Below are 23708 nucleotides of genomic sequence, written 5' to 3'. Positions count from 1 at the left end.
TAACCCAAAACTCGGATTTTTTTTTTTTATCAGTGCCATGTTTTTATTCTTTCCTGTTTCGTTATTCTTTTGGGTAACTATTTGTATTTGTATTTATAAGTTTTCCTAGACAGTGTTCGTTGAGGTTCAACTACATGAATGATCGATATGACCGATAAGAAACAAAATATGTGAATGTTACGCTTTCTGTATACCGCTAATTAACAAGTGACACGAATACGATAATAGGCTGCTCTTCTATGCATTGTTTATCAATTAACTTTTACACATTGATCAATAAATACCTTTGGCAATGACGGACATTATTGTACCAAATATAAACCGCGAGAAGCCCACGTGTCAGTCGGCGCGTGGCATGATTGACATCTGCCAGAAGCTGATTAATATACTAAGCTCCGCCTACTGCCATACTTCCGCTTATGGCGGCGAACAATATTCGAATTCACCGGAATTTTGATTGACAAGGGGCAGTTCTTTCGAACTCGAGACGCATAAAAGAAAATTTCCTCGGGTCAAGCCGACGCACGGGAAATATTTTTGTGTGGGTCAAATACGAGTTTTTCTCGATAAGTGCGTGTGAAAACCCAGAACCTCGGGTCTACCGAACGCCCTGCCGATTTCCTGATACATTACAAAAATTCATGCAAAAAGTTGTTTAAAAAATTCCACATGGACAAATCGTGGTACATAGTGTTATCTGTGCAATACTGCAGGCGTATTTAACCGAGTTTTAGATTTGTAAAATAATGATTTTTCTCGTACGTAAAACATCTGGGATAGATAAATTCTTGGATATCTTTCTGTCATAATTTCTCAAACAATTTTGCAAACAAATAATAATTTTAGTTTCGATCTTTTGTCGTTGCATAATCTTTTTCATCTGCCCCGAGGATAAAACTGCAGTGACACTGTACAAGTCACTTGGAAAGAGCACAATAAACGTCAAAAATATTAGACAAACAAAATTTTCTTACCTGAAAATTTATTTTTAAAAGTTAAACATCCTTTCAATGCAATGACTAAAACCAGCGAAAGAAATCCATAATGTTTACATTTCTAGATTTTCCTATTTGCATGAAATTAAATTTCCATGGGTCCACTTTTTCCTATTTTTGAAAACCCAGACTTTAGAAACATAGTTATTATTACTGAAACTTTCTGTGACTTAAATAATGTAACTGAAATTCATGCAAATTTTTGACACCTGCCATCAGAAACTGGGTTTAATCTGTTTGACAACTGTTTCTTTTAATGTGTGCCGACAGTAGCAGATCAAAGAAGACATGTATTATGTGTGATGTCATAGTGATGTCACTGCTATTGACATGTATTTAATTCAAGAAGTGACTGTGAAATGCTTTTATAGGTTTTTGTGTTTTGACTTTGAGTGCATTAGCACTGGAAGCTTGATTTAGTTTTTACTGATATAGAATTAACCTAGCTTTTTTTAATTGTATTCATATTCAGATTAGGCTTTTCTTGGTTAAGGCAATCATTGCAAGAGAGAAAAAAACTTTAATTTGCAGTTTAATCACATTAGATTCACAAGGATAAGAAATTAGGTTTACATTGATAAGTATATTTAGTTCCATTTTCAACTTGCCTGTCATGTCGCTATTAAAAATCTTTCCGCGTTTCCCTAAAATCACTCCACCTCTCCCTAAAATCTCTCCACTTCTCCATAATCTTAGCTGAGGAAGAAATGACTTCTCCCTAAAATATTAACATTGCTTAAGCCCTGAGTAAACAATGTAAAACAATTAAGTATTGTCTTAAAATTACATGATACATAGGCTTTGAAGGAGTGCGGGTGCTAGTAATCAGACTCAGGTCTACAGGGTATTAAAATATCAAAGATTTTGCTATGTACTTCAATGCTGAATCCTAAGGAATGTAATGTTTTTTAGCTCACCTGTCACAAAGTGACAAGGTGAGCTTTTGTGATCGCGCAGCGTCCGTCGTCCGTCCGTGCGTGCGTCCGTGCGTGCGTGCGTCCGTCCGTAAACTTTTGCTTGTGACCACTCTAGAGGTCACAATTTTCATGGGATCTTTATGAAAGTTGGTCAGAATGTTCATCTTGATGATATCTAGGTCAAGTTCGAAACTAGGTCAAGTGCTATCAAAAACTAGGTCAGTAGGTCTAAAAATAGAAAAACCTTGTGACCTCTCTAGAGGCCATATATTTCACAAGATCTTCATGAAAATTGGTCCGAATGTTCACCTTGATGATATCTAGGTCAAGTTCGAAAGTGGGCCACGTGCCATCAAAAACTAGGTCAGTAGGTCTAAAAATAGAAAAACCTTGTGACCTCTCTAGAGGCCATATATTTCATAAGATCTTCATGAAAATTGGTCAGAACGTTCATCTTGATGATATCTAGGTCAAGTTCGAAAGTGGGTCACATGCCATCAAAAACTAGGTCAGTAGGTCTAAAAATAGAAAAACCTTGTGACCTCTCTAGAGGCCATATATTTCATAAGATCTTCATGAAAATTGGTCAGAACGTTCATCTTGATGATATCTAGGTAAAGTTCGAAACTGGGTCACGTGCCTTCAAAAACTAGGTCAGTAGGTCAAATAATAGAAAAACCTTGTGACCTCTCTAAAGGCCATATTTTTCATGGGATCTGTATGAAAGTTGGTCTGAGTGTTCATCTTGATGATATCTAGATCAAGTTTGAAACTGGGTCACATGCGGTCAAAAACTAGGTCAGTAGGTCTAAAAATAGAAAAACCTTGTGACCTCTCTAGAGGCCATATATTTCATGAGATCTTCATGAAAATTGGTCAGAATGTTCATCATGATGATATCTAGGTCAAGTTTGAAAGTGGGCCACGTGCCATCAAAAACTAGGTCAGTAGGTCAAATAATAGAAAAACCTTGTGACCTCTCTAGAGGCCATATTTTTCATGGGATCTGTATGAAAGTTGGTCTGAATGTTCATCTTGATGATATCTAGGTCAAGTTCGGAAATGGGTCACGTGCCTTCAAAAACTAGGTCAGTAGGTCAAATAAAAGAAAAACCTTGTGACCTCTCTAAAGGCCATATTTTTCATGGGATCTGTATGAAAATTGGTCTGAATGTTCATCTTGATGATATCTAGATAAAGTTCGAAACTGGGTCAACTGCGGTCAAAAACTAGGTCAGTATGTCTAAAAATAGAAAAACCTTCTGACCTCGCTAGAGGCCATACTTGTGAAGGGATCTTCATGAAAATTGGTCAGAAAGTTCATCTTGATGATATCTAGGTCAAATTTGAAACTGGGTCAAATGTGGTAAAAAACTAGGTCAGTAGGTCTAAAATTATTAAGATCTTTTGACCTCTCTAGAGGCCATATTTTTCAATGGATCTTCATGAAAATTGATCTGAATGTTTACCTTGATGATATCTAGGTCAAGTTCGAAACCGGGTCACATGCGGTCAAAACTAGGCCAGTAGGTATAAAAATAGAAAAACCTTGTGACCTCTCTAGAGGCCATATTTTTCATGAGATCTTCATGAAAATTAGTGAGAATGTTCACCTTGATGATATCTAGGTAAAGTTCAAAACAGGGTCACACCTTTCGAAAACTAGGTCAATAGGTCAAATAATAGAAAAACCTTGTTACCTCTCTAGAGACCATATTTTTCAATGGATCTTCATGAAAATTGGTCAGAATTTTTATCTTGATAATACCTAGGTCAAGTTCAAAACTAGGTCACTATGTCAAATAATAAAAAAAAAACGACATCATACTCAAAACTGGGTCATGTGGGAACAGGTGAGCGATTCAGGATCATCATGGTCCTCTTGTTTTATTACCCTAGCCAGTGCAAGGACATTCAAAAGGTCTGGCCAATTATTTTTGTTTAATATATTGATAATCTTAAATTTTTAAGTTCATATGGAGATAATAAGCTCTGTTTCTGACTGGTGTCAGGCTATCTGTTGTTTTTTAGCTCACCTGTCACAAAGTGACAAGGTGAGCTTTTGTGATCGTGCGGTGTCCGTCGTCCGCCGTTCCGTCCGTGCGTCCGTCCGTCCGTAAACTTTTGCTTGTGACCACTCTAGAGGTCACATTTTTCATGGGATCTTTATGAAAGTTGGTCAGAATGTTCATCTTGATGATATCTAGGTCAAGTTCGAAACTGGGTCACGTGCCATCAAAAACTAGGTCAGTAGGTCTAAAAATAGAAAATCCTTGTGACCTCTCTAGAGGCCATATATTTCACAAGATCTTCATGAAAATTAGTCAGAATGTTCACCTTGATGATATCTAGGTCAAGTTTGAAACTGGGTCACGTTCCATCAAAAACTAGGTCAGTAGGTCTAAAAATAGAAAAACCTTGTGACCTCTCTAGAGGCCATATATTTCACAAGATCTTCATGAAAATTGGTCAGAATGTTCACCTTGATGATATCTAGGTCAAGTTCGAAACTGGGTCATGTGCCGTCAAAAACTAGGTCAGTAGGTCAAATATTAGAAAAACCTTGTGACCTCTCTAAAGGCCATATTTTTCATTGGATCTGTATGAAAGTTGGTCTGAATGTTCATCTTGATGATATCTAGGTCAAGTTCGAAACTGGGTCACCTGCGGTCAAAAACTAGGTCAGTAGGGCTAAAAATAGAAAAACCTTGTGACCTCTCTAGAGGCCATATATTTCATGAGATCTTCATGAAAATTGGTCAGAATGTTCATCTTGATGATATCAAGGTCAAGTTCGAAAGTGGGTCACGTGCGGTCAAAAACTAGGTCAGTAGGTCAAATAATAGAAAAACCTTGTGACCTCTCTAGAGGCCATATATTTCACAAGATCTTCATGAAAATTGGTCAGAATGTTCATCTTGATGATATCTAGGTCAAGTTCGAAACTGGGTCACGTTCCTTCAAAAACTAGGTCAGTAGGTCTAAAAATAGAAAAACCTTGTGACCTCTCTAGAGGCCAAATATTTCACAAGATCTTCATGAAAATTGGTCAGAATGTTCACCTTGATGATATCTAGGTCAAGTTCGAAACTGGGTCAAGTGCCGTCAAAAACTAGGTCAGTAGGTCAAATAATAGAAAAACCTTGTGACCTCTCTAAAGGCCATATTTTTCATGGGATCTGTATGAAAGTTGGTCAGAATCTTCATCTTGATGATATCTAGGTCAAGTTCGAAACTGGGTCACCTGCGGTCAAAAACTAGGTCAGTAGGGCAAAAATAGAAAAACCTTGTGACCTCTCTAGAGGCCATACTTGTGAATTGATCTCCCAAAAAGTTGGTCAGAATGTTCATCTTGATGATATCTAGGTCAAGTTTGAAACTGGGTCATGTGCCATAAAAAACTAGGTCAGTAGGTCAAATAATAGAAAAACCTTGTGACCTCTCTAGAGGCCATACTTTTCATGGGATCTGTATGAAAGTTGGTCTGAATGTTCATCTTTATGATATGTAGGTCAAATTTGAAACTGGGTCAACTGCTATCTAAAACTAGGTCAGTAGGTCTAAAATTATTAAAATCTTTTGACCTCTCTAGAGGCCATATTTTTCAATGGATCTTCATGAAAATTGATCTGAATATTCACCTTGATGATATCTAGGTCAGTTTCAAAACTGGGTCACGTGCGGTCAAAAACTAGACCAGTAGGTATAAAAATAGAAAAACCTTGTGACCTCTCAAGAGGCCATATTTTTCATGAGATCTTCATGAAAATTATTGAGAATGTTCACCTTGATGATATCTATATAAAGTTCAAAACAGGGTCACGTACCTTGGAAAACTAGGTCAATAGGTCAAATAATAGAAAAACCTTGTGACCTCTCTAGAGACCATATTTTTCAATGGATCTTCATGAAAATTGGTCAGAATTTTTATCTTGATAATATCTAGGTCAAGTTCAAAACTGGGTCACATGAGCTCAAAAACTAGGTCACTATGTCAAATAATAGAAAAAAGGACGTCATACTCAAAACTGGGTCATGTGGGAAGAGGTGAGCGATTCAGGACCATCATGGTCCTCTTTTATTGTTATTAAAAAGGTGATATTACTAGTAATATTAGTATTCATACTATGTGAAAACTACCACCCTTGCAGATATGTTACAATCAAGTTAGCATTCTACAGAGAAGTGTTAGTACCCAGAAGGTGTACATACCAGAGGGTTAAAAAGAAAATGCAGGTGTTGTACAATTAGCATACAAAAAAAAAAAAAAAAAAAAAAAAAAAAAAAACGAAAAAAAAAAAAAAAATCCCTACCTACCTACTCACACTAAAAATTCTGGGTCGCATTACTGCAAACAAACAATTTTTTAAGGATGGCCTTACAGTGTTTTTTCTAAAACTTTGGAGCATCGTTACGCCGCTATTAAAATCATATGTCATTTAAAATGGTTTTTCATTTTAAAAAGATATTCGCATAAGAAAATATGAAAATCGTAAGCATTTCAAAACTTTTTGAATTTTTAAAATCCATAAATTAGCGAAAAAAATATTAAAAATTAAAAATTCCAATCCCATACACAAACGATGTAAAAATAATTGTTTAGCCCACCACCAGATAAACAGGTGTAAAAGCGTGACGTCACGGCGATCTCTCCTATATGTATAATCCATTTCGCATTAGGCCAGCATTTTTTAATTTTCTGGTTTACGTGAGCGCCGACCCTGTTTTTGGACGAAACAAAATCAAAATAAAAGTCATTTTCGGTTCTTTTATTTTCATTTCACCCGCCGACCGTCCATAATTACTACTGCCAAAATAAAAGTTTAACTGTACGGTAAAGATATCTTGATCAAGATCAACAGACGCATGAAAAATGGCGGCCTCCATGAATGATAATTACGTGTGAAATTAATAGGAAAATATACAAGTTTAACAGACAATAATCTTTGGAATAAGTTGGCAGAGATAACAATTGTAAGTATTGTAAACACTTTGGATCTGAGTAGAAATTAGAGAAGCTAAAGCTCAACGTTAGGAATAATCTAATAAAACTACGACAGATGACCTGCACTATCAACGCTGTCCAGATGTTGAGAAATCTGGCGTATCACATGTACGAGATTTGTTGTCTGTATATTATAATTGGACAACGATCAAATTCATGTGGGACTGTCAGAAAAATACAACAATTGATAAAAGGGAAAGAAATCAAATAAATGGTAAAATGGAAGAGCAAAAGTGAGTATCAGCTTGCAAACACATTTTATTTTAACTTTGAAGTTTCAAGGGTCAGAGAAGAAAAAATAACTACCGGTAATACCACAATTTTTAGAAGTTCTGTTCAAAACAAAGTGCAATTTCAATGAATAATGACACAAGTCCCTGCAAATGCTTGACAGAATAATACATCTGAAACCAGTGGAGATACTGCCCTGGCCCCATATGAAAAAAGATTAGCTCAATATTTCCTAGGATCTAGTCAAATTAGTTTGACTAAAGTTCAAGCCAGGTAATATAACTTGAAAGATAATTATCAAACATGAAACTCCCAGCAATATTCTCATGTCCACCTGAAATATTCCAATAAAATCTGAAAGAAGACCCTATGAAAATATGTGTGAGATGAACATTATATGCCACATGTGTTATCATCCAGAAACAGATTGGTCTACATACAGACCGACCGACTGACATCTTCAAAACAATACACCCCCCCTTCTTTGAAGGGGGGGCATAATAACTGAGATAATGTGAAAGTGTATCAAAACTTTAACCTGAAATTTTAAGTAAAAAGATGGGATAATTCATGAAATATTGCTGCAAGAGTTATGGCCCTTGTGCATATGATGTGAGTGTTGATGTTGAACAACCATTTTAAGTCTGAATCAAATCCATTTAGTAATAACTGAGATACTGTGGAAGTGCATCAAAACTCCTGAAATTCTAAGTAAAAGGTGGGATAATTCATTAAATATTGGTACCAGAGTTATGGGCCTTGTGTGATATGATGTGGGAGATCATGTAAAACAACTACTTTCAGTTTGAATCAAATCCATTTAGCAATAACTGAGATAGAGTGAAAGTGCATCAAAACTTTAACCTGCAATTTTAAGTTAAAAGGGGGGATAATTCATGACAAATTGGTGTGAGAATTATGGCTCTTGTGCCATATGATGTGGTTGATGTGGAGAAATAACTATTTTAAGTTTAAACAAATCCATCAAGTAATTACAGAGATAAGGAGAAAAAAAGAGAAAGTGTAAAAAAACTTTAACCAAGGTGGGGACGCGGAAAGACGCCGACGCCGGGATGAGCAGGATAGCTCTCCATATTGATCAGGTCGGATATCCGGGCACTTAAGCGCATCGCGTTGCACAGCAACAAGCAGAGGTGAAAAGCGTTGCCTGTTTCACTACAGTTCGTCGTTTTTCTTTGCCTAAGTAACATTTTGGGCAATATTTGTATGACAGTGATTTGTAATGTTGCTGGATGTTCCAGTAATCACTTCCGAGAAAGAAACCTTTCGTTATTGGGTTGAAACCTTTCGTTCTTTGGGTTGCAGACGTGATATATTCAACAATGACCGTCAGTATAAATAGATCTGTGTAAACGAATAAATTACCTGTGTAATCTATTGGATGTCAAGCATCATTGATTTTACCTTCGGTAAATTACTTGTTTACAATTTTGACAGCCGTCATCTGTCATCCGCATTGAATATTTGATGTGCAATGTAATTGTTAAATCATTATTAGCTCATCTGATTTTTTGAAAAAAAATGATGAGTTATTGTCATCACTTGAGCGGTTGTCGGCGTCGGCGTCGGCGTCGGCGTTGCCTGGTTAAGTTTTATGTTTAGGTCAGCTTTTCTCCTAAACTATCAAAGCTATTGCTTTGAAACTTGGAATACTTGTTCACCATCATAAGCTGACCCTGTATAGCAAGAAACATAACTCCATCTTGCTTTTTGCAAGATTTATGGCCCCTTTTGTACTTAGAAAATATCAGATTTCTTGGTTAAGTTTTATGTTTAGGTCAACTTTTCTCCTAAACTATCAAAGCTTTTGCTTTGAAACTTGGAATACTTGTTCACCATCATAAGCAGACCCTGTACATCAAGAAACATAACTCCATCTTGCTTTTTGCAAGAATTATTGCCCCTTTTGGACTTAGAAAATCAGTTTTCTTGGTTAAGTTTTATGTTTAGGTCAGCTTTTATCCTAAACTATCAAAGTTATTCCTTTAAAACTTGCAACACTTGTTCACCATCATAAGCTGACCCTGTACAGCAAGAAACATAACTCCATCCTGCTTTTTGCAAGATTTATGGCCCCTTTTGGACTTAGAAAATATCAGATTTCTTGGTTAAGTTTTATGTTTAGGTCAACTTTTTCTCTTAAACTATCAAAGCTATTGCTTTAAAACTTGCAACTCTTGTTCACCATCATAAGCTGACCCTGTACAGCAAGCAACATAACTCCATCCTGCTTTTTGCAATAATTATTGCCCCTTTTGGACTTAGAAAAATGGTTGAATATTATGTTTAAGTCAACTTTTCTCATAAACTATCAAAGCTATTGCTTTAAAACTTGCAACAGTTTTTTACCATCATAAGTGGACACTGTACATCAAGAAACATAACTCTATCCTGCTTTTTGCAAGAGTGATGGCCCTTTTTAGACTTAGAAAATCATGGGTAGGACAATATTTCTATTACACAAAAAAAATCAGATGAGCGTCAGCACCCGCAAGGCGGTGCTCTTGTTATAAATTGTCATAACTTTATTTGTAGGATGATAAAACTATGATGTCATTATGATGCCATTGTGATGATGCTTATTATGAATACATGATTATGATGACACATATTAAAGTATGCAAACAAAATTTTGTCATCGTCCTTAAAAGAACCCATACCATATAACATCTAAATAGCTAGTCAGAAATACATCACCAGAGGAAATAAAATCCAATCAAATCAATTAACAAACTATAGAACTAAAGAGGGGCGGTGATATAAGCATTAAAGAATAGTTTTCTAGGATGAAGATCAAGATATTGTTTAATTCTAAGAAGCATGTACAGCTGTGAATTACATTTTTTTAAGGTTGTTTGTATATAAAAATCATTCCAGTTGCCTAGATCATAAGTCACTTGAATCACTATGGAAACGGGCAGTTAGTATGTGTTATATTAATTAACAGAACAGTTTTGACCAGTTCCTAATGACCATCACTAATTAAGAGATTAATGTCTAGTTTGATGTACCCCTTCCGGGTTTTATGGTAATTTCCTGTTTTATCCCTTTGATGTAAGTCTTAGGGTCTTATGATATTTGGAAGTGTGACTGTTGGATGCACATTATTGTTATTTGCGTGTCAGTTGAAAAAGGGATTAATGTTACTTTAATAACCCTAATTACATATGCACATACTTATAATCCATTTGGAACCATAAAACATTTCATCAAAATATTTTTTGAATTGAGGGACATTTCTTTTATAGAAATCAACTGCAATAGGAATACATAGAATAAATTATAAGTTTTCAACTTTATTCCCATGACTTTCATACTATATGTACATTGACTTTGATATCAACATACAAATATAAAAGATAATTATATTAGACAAAGTCAGTTTTAGTTAAAGAACATTTGAAAAAAATCAACTTATTACAAGAAATTTCTTAAATTCCATTATTTGTGATTTATTGTTTGTTTTCTTTTTTATCCAGTTCTTCAAGACAAAAAAATCTGAAAGGTAATAGAAACAGCCACTACGATAATGATAGGCCATTTTTAAAAGCTTTTCTACATAGTTAAAAAAATAAAGTTATGTTATCAGGTATTTGATGAGATCTAGGTCAGTATTCGTTGTTTTGCGCTCATATTTGTGTGACTAAATCTAATATTTTCTTTAAGATTTATTATGTATTTTCCTTATGTTTTTATATGTACAGTTCTAAGTGAGGAAATGTTGAATAAACTTGGAAACTTGTAAAACATTATCCAAAGCGCTGGAGAATTGACAATACACAACATGTCACATCTTCTAGACCGTTTTGACATGCTAATAAATCAATAATTTCTGGTATAATTTGACAAAACCTTTAAAAATATATACCATTGGGTCTGCAGATAATAAAATCAACAAAATAAACAAAGTATCTTCATCTGTTTTATTTGGTTCAATCGCTACGAGTCGCTAGGTTTTGCTTTCACCTCCTCGATATTTGCATTATCGGTTGCAATGGAAGTGATGTCATGCCAACCTGATCAATACTTTGTATAGTGAAGCTAAAAACTATAACATGTGCTCAATAAGTATCTTATCTTATTCGTGACATAATCAGTATTTAAACCCATAGCATGTAAAGCGTTGGCATCGATGAAAATTTTATCGGAAATTTCCTCCACTATTTTGGTCTTTTGAGTGTTTGACGCGAGTGGCGATATTACTCATAATAAGAACAAGGGTGCAGAATGTCACAATATACGCCCGTCACAGCAAATTTCTTTACACTAGCACCTGTATTTGCAAATGGAATTTTAATTTTGTGGTAGTAATTATTGTAATTCTTATGTTTTTCTAAATCCACATAAAAACTCCTAACCAGGTAGAGATACCTTAAAATACACCTAAAATTTGAAAGTAACATCTATATTGTACCACAAAAAAGTTAATTTTGATGCATTTTCATTATATCTCAGTTATTACAAAATGGGTTTGATTCAAACTTGAATTAGGTGTTCCACATCATCACCCACATCATATGACACAAGGTGCATAACTCTTGCTTGATGAATCAAAACCAAACTTGCATCTTTGTAAGATCCTTTCTAAAATTTATTTAAATGGTTCAGCTTTACTTGTTATTCGTAGGGACTCTTATGCCCCTTTTTTGCTTAGAATTATACTTATATAGTGTTTTGATGCACTTTACCTTTACCTCTCTTATTACGTAATAGTTTTGGAACAGACTCAAGCTATTGTGCAATATCTTCATCCACCATTGGAGTCATTAAACACTCCAGTGACAGCTCCAGTTTCCTCAGATGTGCCCAGTTTCACGGTCCAGCAATGAAATAGTCAAGCGCGCTGTCTTCTGTGACAGCTTTTGTTTAGATAATGCATTAACTTTTGTCTGCCATTTACTTTACCGTACCCCCTGTAATCTAGCTGCCAGTTCAGGCAAGTGTACCTACAGTAGTTTAAATAATGAGACCTCGGGTAGACTGATTTTACATTCTGATATTTCACGTTGTCTACCTAAATGTCTCAACCAGAAACTATCAAAACTGTGGTGGAAAATGTAATACAGTCAGAATTTCGATTTACCAGTAGTCACGAAAATTTGTAAGCCCAAACTGCTTACCTGTTGTTTTAAATCATAAATATTAAATAAAAACGTAAGAACAGGACATATTTATCAAGAATTTCTGTTTTAAAAAAATTTAAACCTCTTACAGTTCGAGTCATCTACATGTAATGGCGGCTGAAGGTGTGACAAATGAAAACGCTTCGTATAATAAAAATAAATCTGCACTGTTGGGAATCAGTACGTGAAAAATTGATTCCAACTGGCATAATTCTTGATAATCTCTAGGCCAAGTTTGAAACTGGGTTATGTGGGATCAAACAAGGTCACCAGGTCAGATTAAAGGAAAAGCTTGTTAACACCCTAGAGGCCACATTTATGACCATATCTTCATGAAACTTGGTCAGAATGTTAAATGGGTCAAATGGGGTCAATAACTACTGTAATCGGCCGAATATAGGTCGCACTCATGTATAGGACGCAGTGAAAAAATATCAACAGAATTCTGGAAAAATGCTTATACCCACATATCACTTATCCGAATTTATGTTTGTCCGAAATTCGCTAAAGTTTCTACGAACTCACCGGTTTTTGCTTAATCATTGTCGATGTTTTTGAATGTTGTGGCAAGTATTTAAATTGAAAAAGCATAAACTCTGTGTAAGCACTAAACTGCCGCATCCTCTGACCACTCCATGAATATTGACGCCAGTGAAAATGAAAGTACACTTTGGCACATGGCGGTAAAATGACGTAATTTTAAGACTGGTTTGCAAATTGTTTTAAACATTACGGATCAGCGACTATGATCATTTTGGATCAGTCTAAAATCTCGCATGCACATGTTTACAATTGCCTCCGGGTATGATTAAAGGTTAATTGTTTGCAGATTGTGACAGTAGGCGTAAGATAAGTAATGCCTCGGGCGTGAATTTTTCGATGAACAAGAGGATTATAGACAACTATCAAAATTATGTTTGAAGATTAGATAATCGATTTCTGGGCTACCTGATATGGAGTTTCAAGTATTTTCATGCAAAATGTGTGAAAACACGCCGGGGAAGTTTTACACAGGTCTTGTTAAAAACTTAAAGGTGGATAATCAGATTTTGGCTAAGTAACGGATTTGTTTTAAACTTTAACATCTGATCATTTACACTCATTTATGTTCAGTTAGCGCTTAATACAAGTTAGGTTTTCACTGGAGATATTTTTATGCCCCCGCAGGGAGGCATATAGTTTTTGAACCGTCTGTCAGTCTGTCGGTCTGTCCGCAATTTTCGTGTCCGGTCCATATCTTTGTCATCGATGGATGGATTTTCAAATAACTTGGCATGAATGTGTACCACAGTAAGATGACGTGCAGTGCGCAAGACCCAGGTCTGTAGCTCAAAGGTCAAGGTCACACTTAGATGTTAAAGGATAGTGCATTGATGGGCGTGTCCGGTCCATATCTTTGTCATCGATGGATAGATTTTCAAATAACTTGGCATGAATGTGTACCACAGTAAGACGACGTGCAGTGCGCAAGACCCAGGTCCGTAGCTCAAAGGTCAAGGTCACACTTAGACGTTAAAGGATAGTGCATTGATGGGTGTGTCCAGTCCATATCTTTGTCATCGATGGATGGATTTTCAAATAACTTGGCATAAATGTGTACCACAGTAAGACGACGTGCAGTGCGCAAGACCCAGGTCCGTAGCTCAAAGGTCAAGGTCACACTTAGACGTTAAAGGATAGTGCATTGATGGGGGTGTCCGGTCCATATCTTTGTCATCGATGGATGGATTTTCAAATAACTTGGCATAAATGTGTACCACAGTAAGACGACGTGTCGTGCGCAAGACCCAGGTTTGTAGCTCAAAGGTCAAGGTCACACTTAGATGTTAAAGGATAGTGCATTGATGGGCGTGTCCGCTCTATATCTTTGTCATCGATGGATGGATTTTCAAATAACTTAGCATGAATGTGTACCACAGTAAGATGACGTGTCACACGCAAGACCCAGGTTTGTAGCTCAAAGGTCAAGGTCACACTTAGACGTTAAAGATCATTTTTCATGATAGTGCATTGATGGGCATGTCCGGTCCATATCTTTGTCATTCATGCATGGATTTTAAAATAACTATGCATTAATGTGTGACACAGTAAGACGATGTGTCGCGTGCAAGACCCAGCTCCATAGGTCAAAGGTCCTAAACTCTAACATCGGCCATAACTATTCATTCAAAGTGCCATCGGGGGCATGTGTCATCCTTCGGAGACAGCTCTTGTTAGTAATTGGTTTTCCTTTTGCAGTTGCCCAACCAAGATCGAGTTATTTTATCATAAGTATAAATGTGATAAACATACTTTACCTAAGAAAATGTATAACTAACCCATATATTGTATTATATTCGTAAAATAATTGCATTAACAATTACATATATAGATTGAATTCATTAGAAATGCAAGTTTGAAAAATTATTATTACCTCCCTTTGCCTATCTTGGTTGCGCAACCAAGATAGAATGGAAAAAAATGAAATTCAGAAGCTACATGCATTTTAAAACCCAACTTTTGATTCAGATTGTTAAATATTTGGTATATCTATCCAATGCGAATGTAAAACTCGGAATTATATGGAAATAAAAAGAAATACCAAGCATTTTAAATAATTTCATATTAAAGGGGAGTAATTACAAATTTTTATGAAAATCAATAAAGTATACATTTCTAACAGGGATCTAACTCTAAGTAATGGGAATTTTTGTTTCTTAAATAAATCTCTAACAGAATATACAAAAAGTAAAAAATGTCACTAAATTTTACTTAAATGTGACTGACCACCTTAAATGATTAATTACAGAAATGCGTTGTAAAATATATTTTAATGTAAAACAGCATTTATTTATCTTTTTTTACACGAGCTCTAAATTTTACATTTTATACAAAAGTAACTTAAGACACCAGGTCCCGATACCGGCTATGCCCGAGTCATTGGTATTTACTCCCCTTGAATTCTCTTCAATATAGAGGTACGCGGGGTAAACAAAGATCGATTTTCTTAATTTTTGAGTCGGGGGGAAATGTTTGGTCTTTTTCTATCCCCATATGTAGGACGCATTGGTCCTTCGAGACCAGCATCTCGTAAAAAATGTGCATCTTATATTCGTAGGATGACGGTAGGTTATCAACTTAAATCAAAGGAAAAGCTTGTTAACACTATAGAGGCCACATTTATGACCCTATCTTCATGAAACTAGGTCAGAATTTTTATCTTGATGATTCTTAGGCCAGGTTCAAAACTGAGTCATGTGGGGTCAAAAACTAGGTTATCCACTCAAATCAAAGTAAATTTAGCTTGCCAATACTGTAGAGGCCACATTTATGACCCTGTCTTCGTGAAACTAGGTCAAAATGTTTATCATGATGATTCCTAGGCCAAGTTTAACAGGTGAGCGATATAGGGTCATCATGACCCTCTTATTTCTTCATGTTTTGGTCCGATGAATTTTAAATGAGTTACTGCCCTTTGATTATTCAACAATAGTAAGCTGTAGCACCATCCTTGTCTGGAGTAAATTCAATGAATTCCACTTTTGTGCATTTAAAAGATAATACTCATACTTTGGGAGCATCAGTCAGTTTTACCAGTATTTTCTTGTTGTTTTTAGTCTAATTTTGATACTTCTTTCATCAGTATTAATGTTTCATCTTAGAAATGTTGCCAGATGTTGCATATTCCTCTTTGTACTGGTGCCTAAAAGGCTGGCATTTCTTCTGACATGGTTCATAAAACAGTAGTTGTCCATTAATGATATGTCACAGTACGTGTTTCAGTAAAGCATGTTTTAAAGGTATATTTTATTAAATGGCTATTTTAAAGCACAAAAATACAGCATGTAACACATTTTGGACACAGAATGTTGAATTTTGATGATTATGCCCCTTCAAAGAAGTGGGGGTATATTGCTTTGCACTTGTTGGTCGCCTCGGTCGCTATGCCGGTATATCCATAGAGCGAACGTCTTCTACACAATAACTGGAGAACCACTTGACCCGGAACCTCCAACATTAAATTAAGTTCAATAATTATCGGCAATAGTTTTATTAAGTGTATTTGCCTAATTGTGATACTTTTTATGACATACGATATTGTAATTGTTTTTCCACAAGTCTTTCATGATAAAGTTAACTGTGATAACAATGTCTTCCTTTGTCAAACTGTAATTATTATTATAAGGACCACAATGGAAATAAGAGACAGGTGAGCTTTTGTGATCGCGTGGCGTCCGTCGTCCGTGCGTGCGTGCGTGCATAAACTTTTGCTTGTGACCACTCTAGAGGTCACATTTTTCATGGGATCTTTATGAAAATTGGTCAGAATGTTCATCTTGATGATGTCTAGGTCAAGTTCGAAACTGGGTCACATGCGGTCAAAAACTAGGTCAGTAGGTCTAAAAATAGAAAAACCTTGTGACCTCTCTAGAGGCCATATTTTTCATGAGATCTTCATGAAGATTGGTCAGAATGTGCAACTTGATGATATCTAGGTCAAGTTCGAAACTGGGTCACGTGCGGTCAAAAACTAGGTCAGTAGGTCTAAAAATAGAAAAACTTTGTGACCTCTCTAGAGGCCATATTTCTCAATGGATCTTCATGAAAATTGGTCGGAATGTTCTCCTTGATGATATCTAGGCCAAGTTCGAAACTGGGTCACGTGCGGTCAAAAACTAGGTCAGTAGGTCTAAAAATAGAAAAACCTTGTGACCTCTCTAGAGGCCATATTTTTCATGAGATCTTCATGAAAATTTATCAGAATGTTCACCTTGATGATATCTAGTCAAGTTTGAAACTGGGTCAAGTGGGATCAAAAACTAGGTCAGTAGATCTAAAAATAGAAAAACCTTGTGACCTCTCTAGAGGCCATATTTCTCAATGGATCTTCATGAAAATTGGCCAGAGCGTTCATCTTGATGATATCTAGGTCAAGTTCGAAACTGGGTCACGTGGGATCAAAAACTAGGTCAGTAGGTCTAAAAATAGAAAAACCTTGTGACCTCTCTAGAGGCCATATTTCTCAATGGATCTTCATGAAAATTGGTCAGAGTGTTCACCTTGATGATATCTAGGTCAGATTCGAAACTGGGTCATGTGCGGTCAAAAACTAGGTCAGTAGGTCTGAAAATAGAAAAACTTTGTGACCTCTCTAGAGGCCATATTTTTCATGGGATCTTTATGAAAATTGGTTAGAATGTTCACCTTGATGATATCTAGGTCAGTTTTGAAACTGGGTCACATGCGGTCAATAACTAGGTCAGTAGATCTAAAAATAGAAAAACCTTGTGACCTCTCTAGAGGCCATATTTTTCAAGAGATCTTCATGAAAATTGATCAGAATGTTCATCTTGATGATATCTAGGTCAAGTTTGAAACTGGGTCACATATGGTCAAAAACTAGGTCAGTAGGTCTAAAAATAGAAAAGCCTTGTGACGTCTCTGGAGGCCATATTTCTCAATGGATCTTCATGAAAATTGGTGAGAGTGTTCAGCTTGATGATATCTAAGTCAAGTTCGTAACTGGGTCATGTGCGGTCAAAAACTAGGTCAGTAGGTCGAAAAATAGAAAAACCTTGTGACCTCTCTAGAGGCCATATTTTTCATGAGATCTTCATGAAAATTGGTGAGAATGTTCACCTTGATGATATCTAGGTCAAATTCAGAAGTGGGTCACATGCCTTCTAAAACTAGGTCATTAGGTCAAATAATAGAAAAACCTTGTGACCTCTCTAGAGGTCGTTTTTTTCAATGGATCTTCATGAAAATTGGTCAGAATTTTTTATCTTGATGATATCTAGGTCATGTGTGCTCAAAAACTAGGTCACTATGTCAAATAATAGAAATAACGACGTCATACTCAGTTCAACACTGGGTCATGTGGGGATAGGTGAGCGATTCAGGACCATCATGGTCCTCTTGTTTGTGTTATCCTTTGTGTATAATGTAGTTGGCATGGCAATATGGCATTATATTCAATTCATTTATGTTCTTTTACATATATGTTTTGATATCTATTTTACCATGTTTTGTATACATTTTATGCAGAAATAAATCTATCTATCTATCTAGAGCATGATTGGGCCATGGGTAATCTGGGGTCAAAAACTAGGTCACTAGGTCAAATCAAAGTAAAACCTTGTGTATGTGATAGAGGCTGTATTTTTCAACTGATCTTCATGAAATTTTGTCAGAATGATTGCCTTAATGAAATCTAAGCCAAGTTGAAAAATGAGTTATGTGGGGTCAAAAACTAGGTCACTAGGTCAAATCAAAGAAAAACCTTGTGCATGCGATAGAAGCAGCGGGGGTATATTGCTGTGCACCTGTTGGTCGCCTCGGTAGCTATGTCGGTATGTCCATAGAGCGAACGTTTTCTACACAATAACTGGAGAACCACTTGACCCAGAACCTCCAACATTAGAGCATGATTGGGCCATGGGTCATCTGGGTCAAAAACTAGGCCACTAGGTCAAATCAAAGTAAAACCTTATGTTTGTGATGGAGGCTATATTTTTCAACTGATCTTCATGAAATTTTGTCAGATTGATTGCCTTAATGAAATCTAGGCCATGTTCGAAAATGAGTTATGTGGGGTCAAAAACTAGGTCAAATCAAAGAAAAACCTTGTGTTTGCGATAGAAGCTGTATTTTTCAATTGATCTTCATGAATTTTGGTCAGAATGATTGCCTTGATGAAATCTAGTCAAGTTCAAATATGGGTCATCATGGGTCAAAAACTTGGTCACTAGGTCAAATCAAAGAAAAAGCTTGTGTATGCAATAGGGGCTGCATTTTACACCGGATCTTCATGAAATTTGATCAGAATGTTTGTCTGGATGAAGTATAAAAGGAGTTTGAATATGGGTCATCTAGGTTCAAAATCTAGGTCACCAAGTCAAATTAAACAAAAACCTTGTGTACACAATAAGGGCTGCATTTTACATTTGATATTTATTAAATTTAGTCAGAATGATTGCCTTGATGAATTCTAGGTCAGGTTAGAATATGGGTCATCTGGGGTCAAAAACTAGGTCGCTAGGACAAATCAAAGAAAAATGTTTTGTATGTAATAGAGGCTGTATTTTTCAATTGAGGTTGATGAAATTTGGTCAGAATGATTGCCTTGATCAAATCTAGGTCATGTTTGAATGTAGGTCATATTGGCTCAAAAACGAGGTCACTAGGTCAAATTGAAGAAAATAATTGTTTATTCTTAAGAGACCTGAAAGCTTGTTGATGGCTTCTTGCATCCTGTATGTGGCTGTAGTGGCATGTTCTTCCTTACACCGTGATGAAATTTGGTCAGAATGATTACCTTGATAAAACCTAGGTCAAGTTCGAATGTAGGTCATATTGGCTCAAAAACTAGGTCACTAGGTCAAATTGAACAAAATACTTGTTTACACTTAAGATACTACATTTTTGGTCCAATCTTAATAAAAATTGGTCAGAATATTTGTTTCCATGAAATCATTAGGTCAAACATGTTTACACTGTTATGGTGTGTTTCTCAGGTGAGCGACCCACTTGTTTTGGTTTAGTAGGTCAAAGGTCAATGTCATAGTGATCACGGGGCTGAAAATGGGACAAGCCATAAACATCTCTTGTTTTTATGAAGTTTGAAATTTAATGACTAAAAGATAAAAAGATACGAAATCTTTTGCTTACATTCTCACCTGAACTTTATTTTCAGTTAATATAAATACATTATCAAACTGCAAGTTCTCGTGCATGTCTATTTACATTTTTAGCCCACCTGAGCACTTTGTGCTCAAGGAGAGCTTTTGTGATCGCCCTGTGTCCGTCGTCCGTCCGTTGTCAACAATTTGACCCTTAACACTCTAGAGGTCACAATTTTATCCCAATCTTAGGGAAACTTGGTAAGAATGTTACCCTCAATAAAATCTTGGACGAGTTTGATATTGGGTTATCTGGGATCAAAAACTAGGTCACCAGGTCAAATCAAAGGAAAAGCTTGTTAACACTCTAGAGGTCACAATTTTGGTCCAATCTTAATTAAACTTGGTCAAAATGTTACTCTCAGTAAAATCTTGGACACATTTGATATTGGGTCATCTGGGGTCAAGAACTAGGTCACCAGGTCAAATCTAAGGAAAAGCTTGTTTACAATCTAGAGGCCACACTTATGACTGTATCTTCATGAAACTTGGTCAGAATGTTATTCTTGATGATTTTTAGGTCAAGTTTGAATCCGGGTCATGTGGGGTCTAAAACTAGGTCACCAGGTCAAATCAAAGGAAAAGCTTGTTAACACTCTAGAAGCCACATTTATGACTGTATCTTCATGAAACTTAGAATGTTAACCTTGATGATCTTTAGGTAAAGTTCGAATCTGGGTCATGTTTGGTCAGAAACTAGGTCACTTGGTCAAATCAAAGGAAAAGCTAGTTAACACTCTAGAGGCCACATTTATGACCATATCTTAATGAAACTTTGTCAGAATGTTAATCTTGATGATCTTTAGGTCAAATTTCAATCTGGGTTAGGTGGAGTCTAAAACTAGGTCACCAGGTCAAATCAAAGGTACAGCTTGTTAACACTCTAGAGACATAATTTTAAGTTTGAAACTCATGGGAATTGATTAGAATGTTTGTTTTTATGATCTCTAGGTCAAGTTCAAATCTGGGTCATGTAGGGTCAAAAACTCGGTCACTAGGTCAAATTAAAAGAAAAACTAGTTAACACTCTAGAGGCCACATTTTTTACCATATCTTAATGAAACTTGGTCAGAATGTTAATCTTGATGATCTTTAGGTTATTAGGTTAGGCGAGCGATACAGGGCCTTGGCTTCATGGCTCTCTTGTTTTTAAAATGAAGCGATATGGGGTGACAGATTGCCATTTCATGTTTACAGAATATATTTTAGAAATTTTTTACTACAGGTTCAGTTTACAAAAGAAGCTGTCATAATGCCTACACAACAGGCTTCTGATGTTGATAATGACATAAGAATGAGAGTTGGCTATAATGGGTATGTTGTTTTTATTTTCTTATTTGGAAATTGACGATTGCTGTTCTGACATTTACAAAAGGTAAGACTCTGCTGTTGATTTTCAAATTGACATGCATTCAAAGAAAAAACTCCATTTACCAGTAACCACTTTCCAGCTCACCTATGACAAGGTGAGCTTTTATGGTCACCCTTCGTCCATCCTTCTTCTGTCTGTTGTCGTCTGTCCACAATTTCTTGTGAACACGATAGAGACCACATTTTGCAATCAATTCTAATCAAACTTGCACACAACTTGTATTGGCATAAATCTCAATTCCTTTCGAAAACTGGCCAGATCCCATCATGGGTTCCAGAGTTATGGCCGCTTAAAGGGACAAAAATTGCAATTTTGGCTTTTGCAGCCATATTGAGACTTCATTTATGGTTTGATTTGGTGCAGACTTGCAAAATATCTTCAGCAACAATAAATCTTGGATTCCACTGACTTCCGGATTTTGGCTAAAAAATCATTTTTCTTTCATATTGAAGTTTGGTCATATTATGAACATTAGAATATGAGTTTTTATTTCTGAACTATTTTAAAATGCCAAATCAAGAAAAAAAGATGACCATGTCAGGAATCGAAACCGGACTGCCGTGGCAGGAAAGAAGTTTTCCGCTGTCACTACCAATAGCGTTATGGAGGATTTAGTGTTCAGTAAGCGTTAAATATACATATTTATAATCAAGGCAGTTTATCTCGAGTAACGCTTCTCGATTTTCATCGTAAAAATTTGTTTCCGAAACTTATAATGTGTCAGTAATTAAGTTTTAAAGCATTCTTATGAAATATAGCATTAATTTCCAGATATTTAAAAAAAAAATCTGTTTTTTTGTTGTTGAATGATCTGGAGGCCAGTCCCTTCAACATGTTACATCTTGGATTCCATGATGAATCTGTCAGATCCAATCATAGGTTCCTGAGTTACGGCCCCTGATTGACCCCTGAAAGAGCCTAAATGTGTTAATTTTTACCTTTTGAACATGATAGAAGTGACATTTTACATTTGATTTTAACCACACTTACACACATCTTAAGTCACAATAAGATCTTTGTTTCTTTTGAAAACCGGCTAGATTCATCATGGGTTCTAGAGTTTCTGCCCCTGGAAGGGGCAGAATTTTCTAATTTGGCTATTTCAGCCATATAGAGGTTTCATTTATGCTTTGATTTGATACAAACTTGCACAGAATGATTATCTTGATGATTTCTAGGCCAAGCACAAAATTGGATATTGAGGGGTCAAAAACAAGGTCACCAGGTCAAATCAAGGAAACGCTTGTTAACACCCTAGAGGGCACATTTATGACCCTGTCTTCATGAAACTTGGTCAGAATGTTTATCTTTATGATTCGTAGGCCAGGGTCGAAACTGGGTCATTTGGGGTGAAAAACTAGGTCACCTTATGAAATCAAAGGAAAAGTTTGTTAACACTGTTGAGGCCACATTAAATTTTATGACCCTATGTTCATGAAACTTGGTCAGAATGATTATGTTGATGAGTCCAAGGCCAAGCTTAACAGACGAGTGATATAGGGTCATCATGACCCTCTTGTTATATAAGTACAGTTAAAAGTAGGTATCTCAAATTTTAAAGAATGTGAACGTTTTACTTCAAGAAAACCTAAATTTGACTTATTAATAATGTCAAATCGCCGAATAGTGGAGCGCGCTGTCTTATGGACAGCTCTTGTTCTTTGTTGCTATCTCTTATATCTTACTGTAGCTTCACATTAACATTGTTCAGCGTGCAAACAAAGTATGTGCAGGGGCTGGGTCCATTATATCCAAGGTGAAGGTCACCAAGGTGTTATACTAAGGTTATTTTTAAGGTTAATGTTTTTCGGCAACCTTTGTTTTTCTGTCATATCTTTGTTACTATTGTTTATATCTAGCTGTAAATCACATAAACATTGTCCAGCATACAAACAAAGTATGTGCAGGGGCTGGGCCCATTATACCCAAGGTCACCAAGTTGTTATACTTGGAATTATTTTCATGTTAAATTTTTTCAAAAGTTTCGTTTATAGACAGATCTTTGGTACTTCAAAAGATAATGACTTGAAATTAGAACTATATTTCTTTATAATCATCATCTGCATGTGTGGTTACAATACCCATCACTCTATTTGTATTTTTGACAGAATTATGCCCCTTTCATACTTGCCCTTTAACCCCTCTTAGTAGTAGGGTCTTTTAGTATCTTGGTGTATCTTCCTTTTAAAGTAGAGGTCTCTTATTGAGACATAAATTCATTTTACTGTCAAATCGCCGAGTAGTGGAGCATGCTGTCTTATGGACAGCTCTTTTTAAATTCCCACATTTTCATAATATGCGAAATAATATTTTCGCGGAAGTGTTTTTTTCTATAGACTAGAGAGTATACTTGATTGCTTTTCTAATTGTCTGCTTTTTAGCA

At 35.9% G+C, this 23708-nt stretch overlaps 1 protein-coding gene across 1 annotated transcript in view; it reads left to right on the top strand.

The window, feature by feature from the left end:
• The window catches only part of LOC128548172 (atypical protein kinase C-like), an 89527-nt gene that overhangs the window by 14716 nt on the left and 51103 nt on the right, over window positions 1-23708 (top strand). The window contains exon 2 of the mRNA XM_053522599.1: window positions 21179-21267. Within this exon, the coding sequence (XP_053378574.1) occupies window positions 21206-21267 (62 nt within the window). The 5' untranslated portion in view covers window positions 21179-21205. The remainder of the gene's footprint in view (window positions 1-21178; window positions 21268-23708) is intronic.

This window comes from Mercenaria mercenaria, chromosome 14 (assembly GCF_021730395.1).
Source record: "Mercenaria mercenaria strain notata chromosome 14, MADL_Memer_1, whole genome shotgun sequence".
NCBI lineage: Eukaryota > Metazoa > Mollusca > Bivalvia > Venerida > Veneridae > Mercenaria > Mercenaria mercenaria.
The sequence above is the reverse complement of the archived record's forward strand: the minus strand, read 5'-3'. Positions and strand labels throughout refer to the sequence as shown.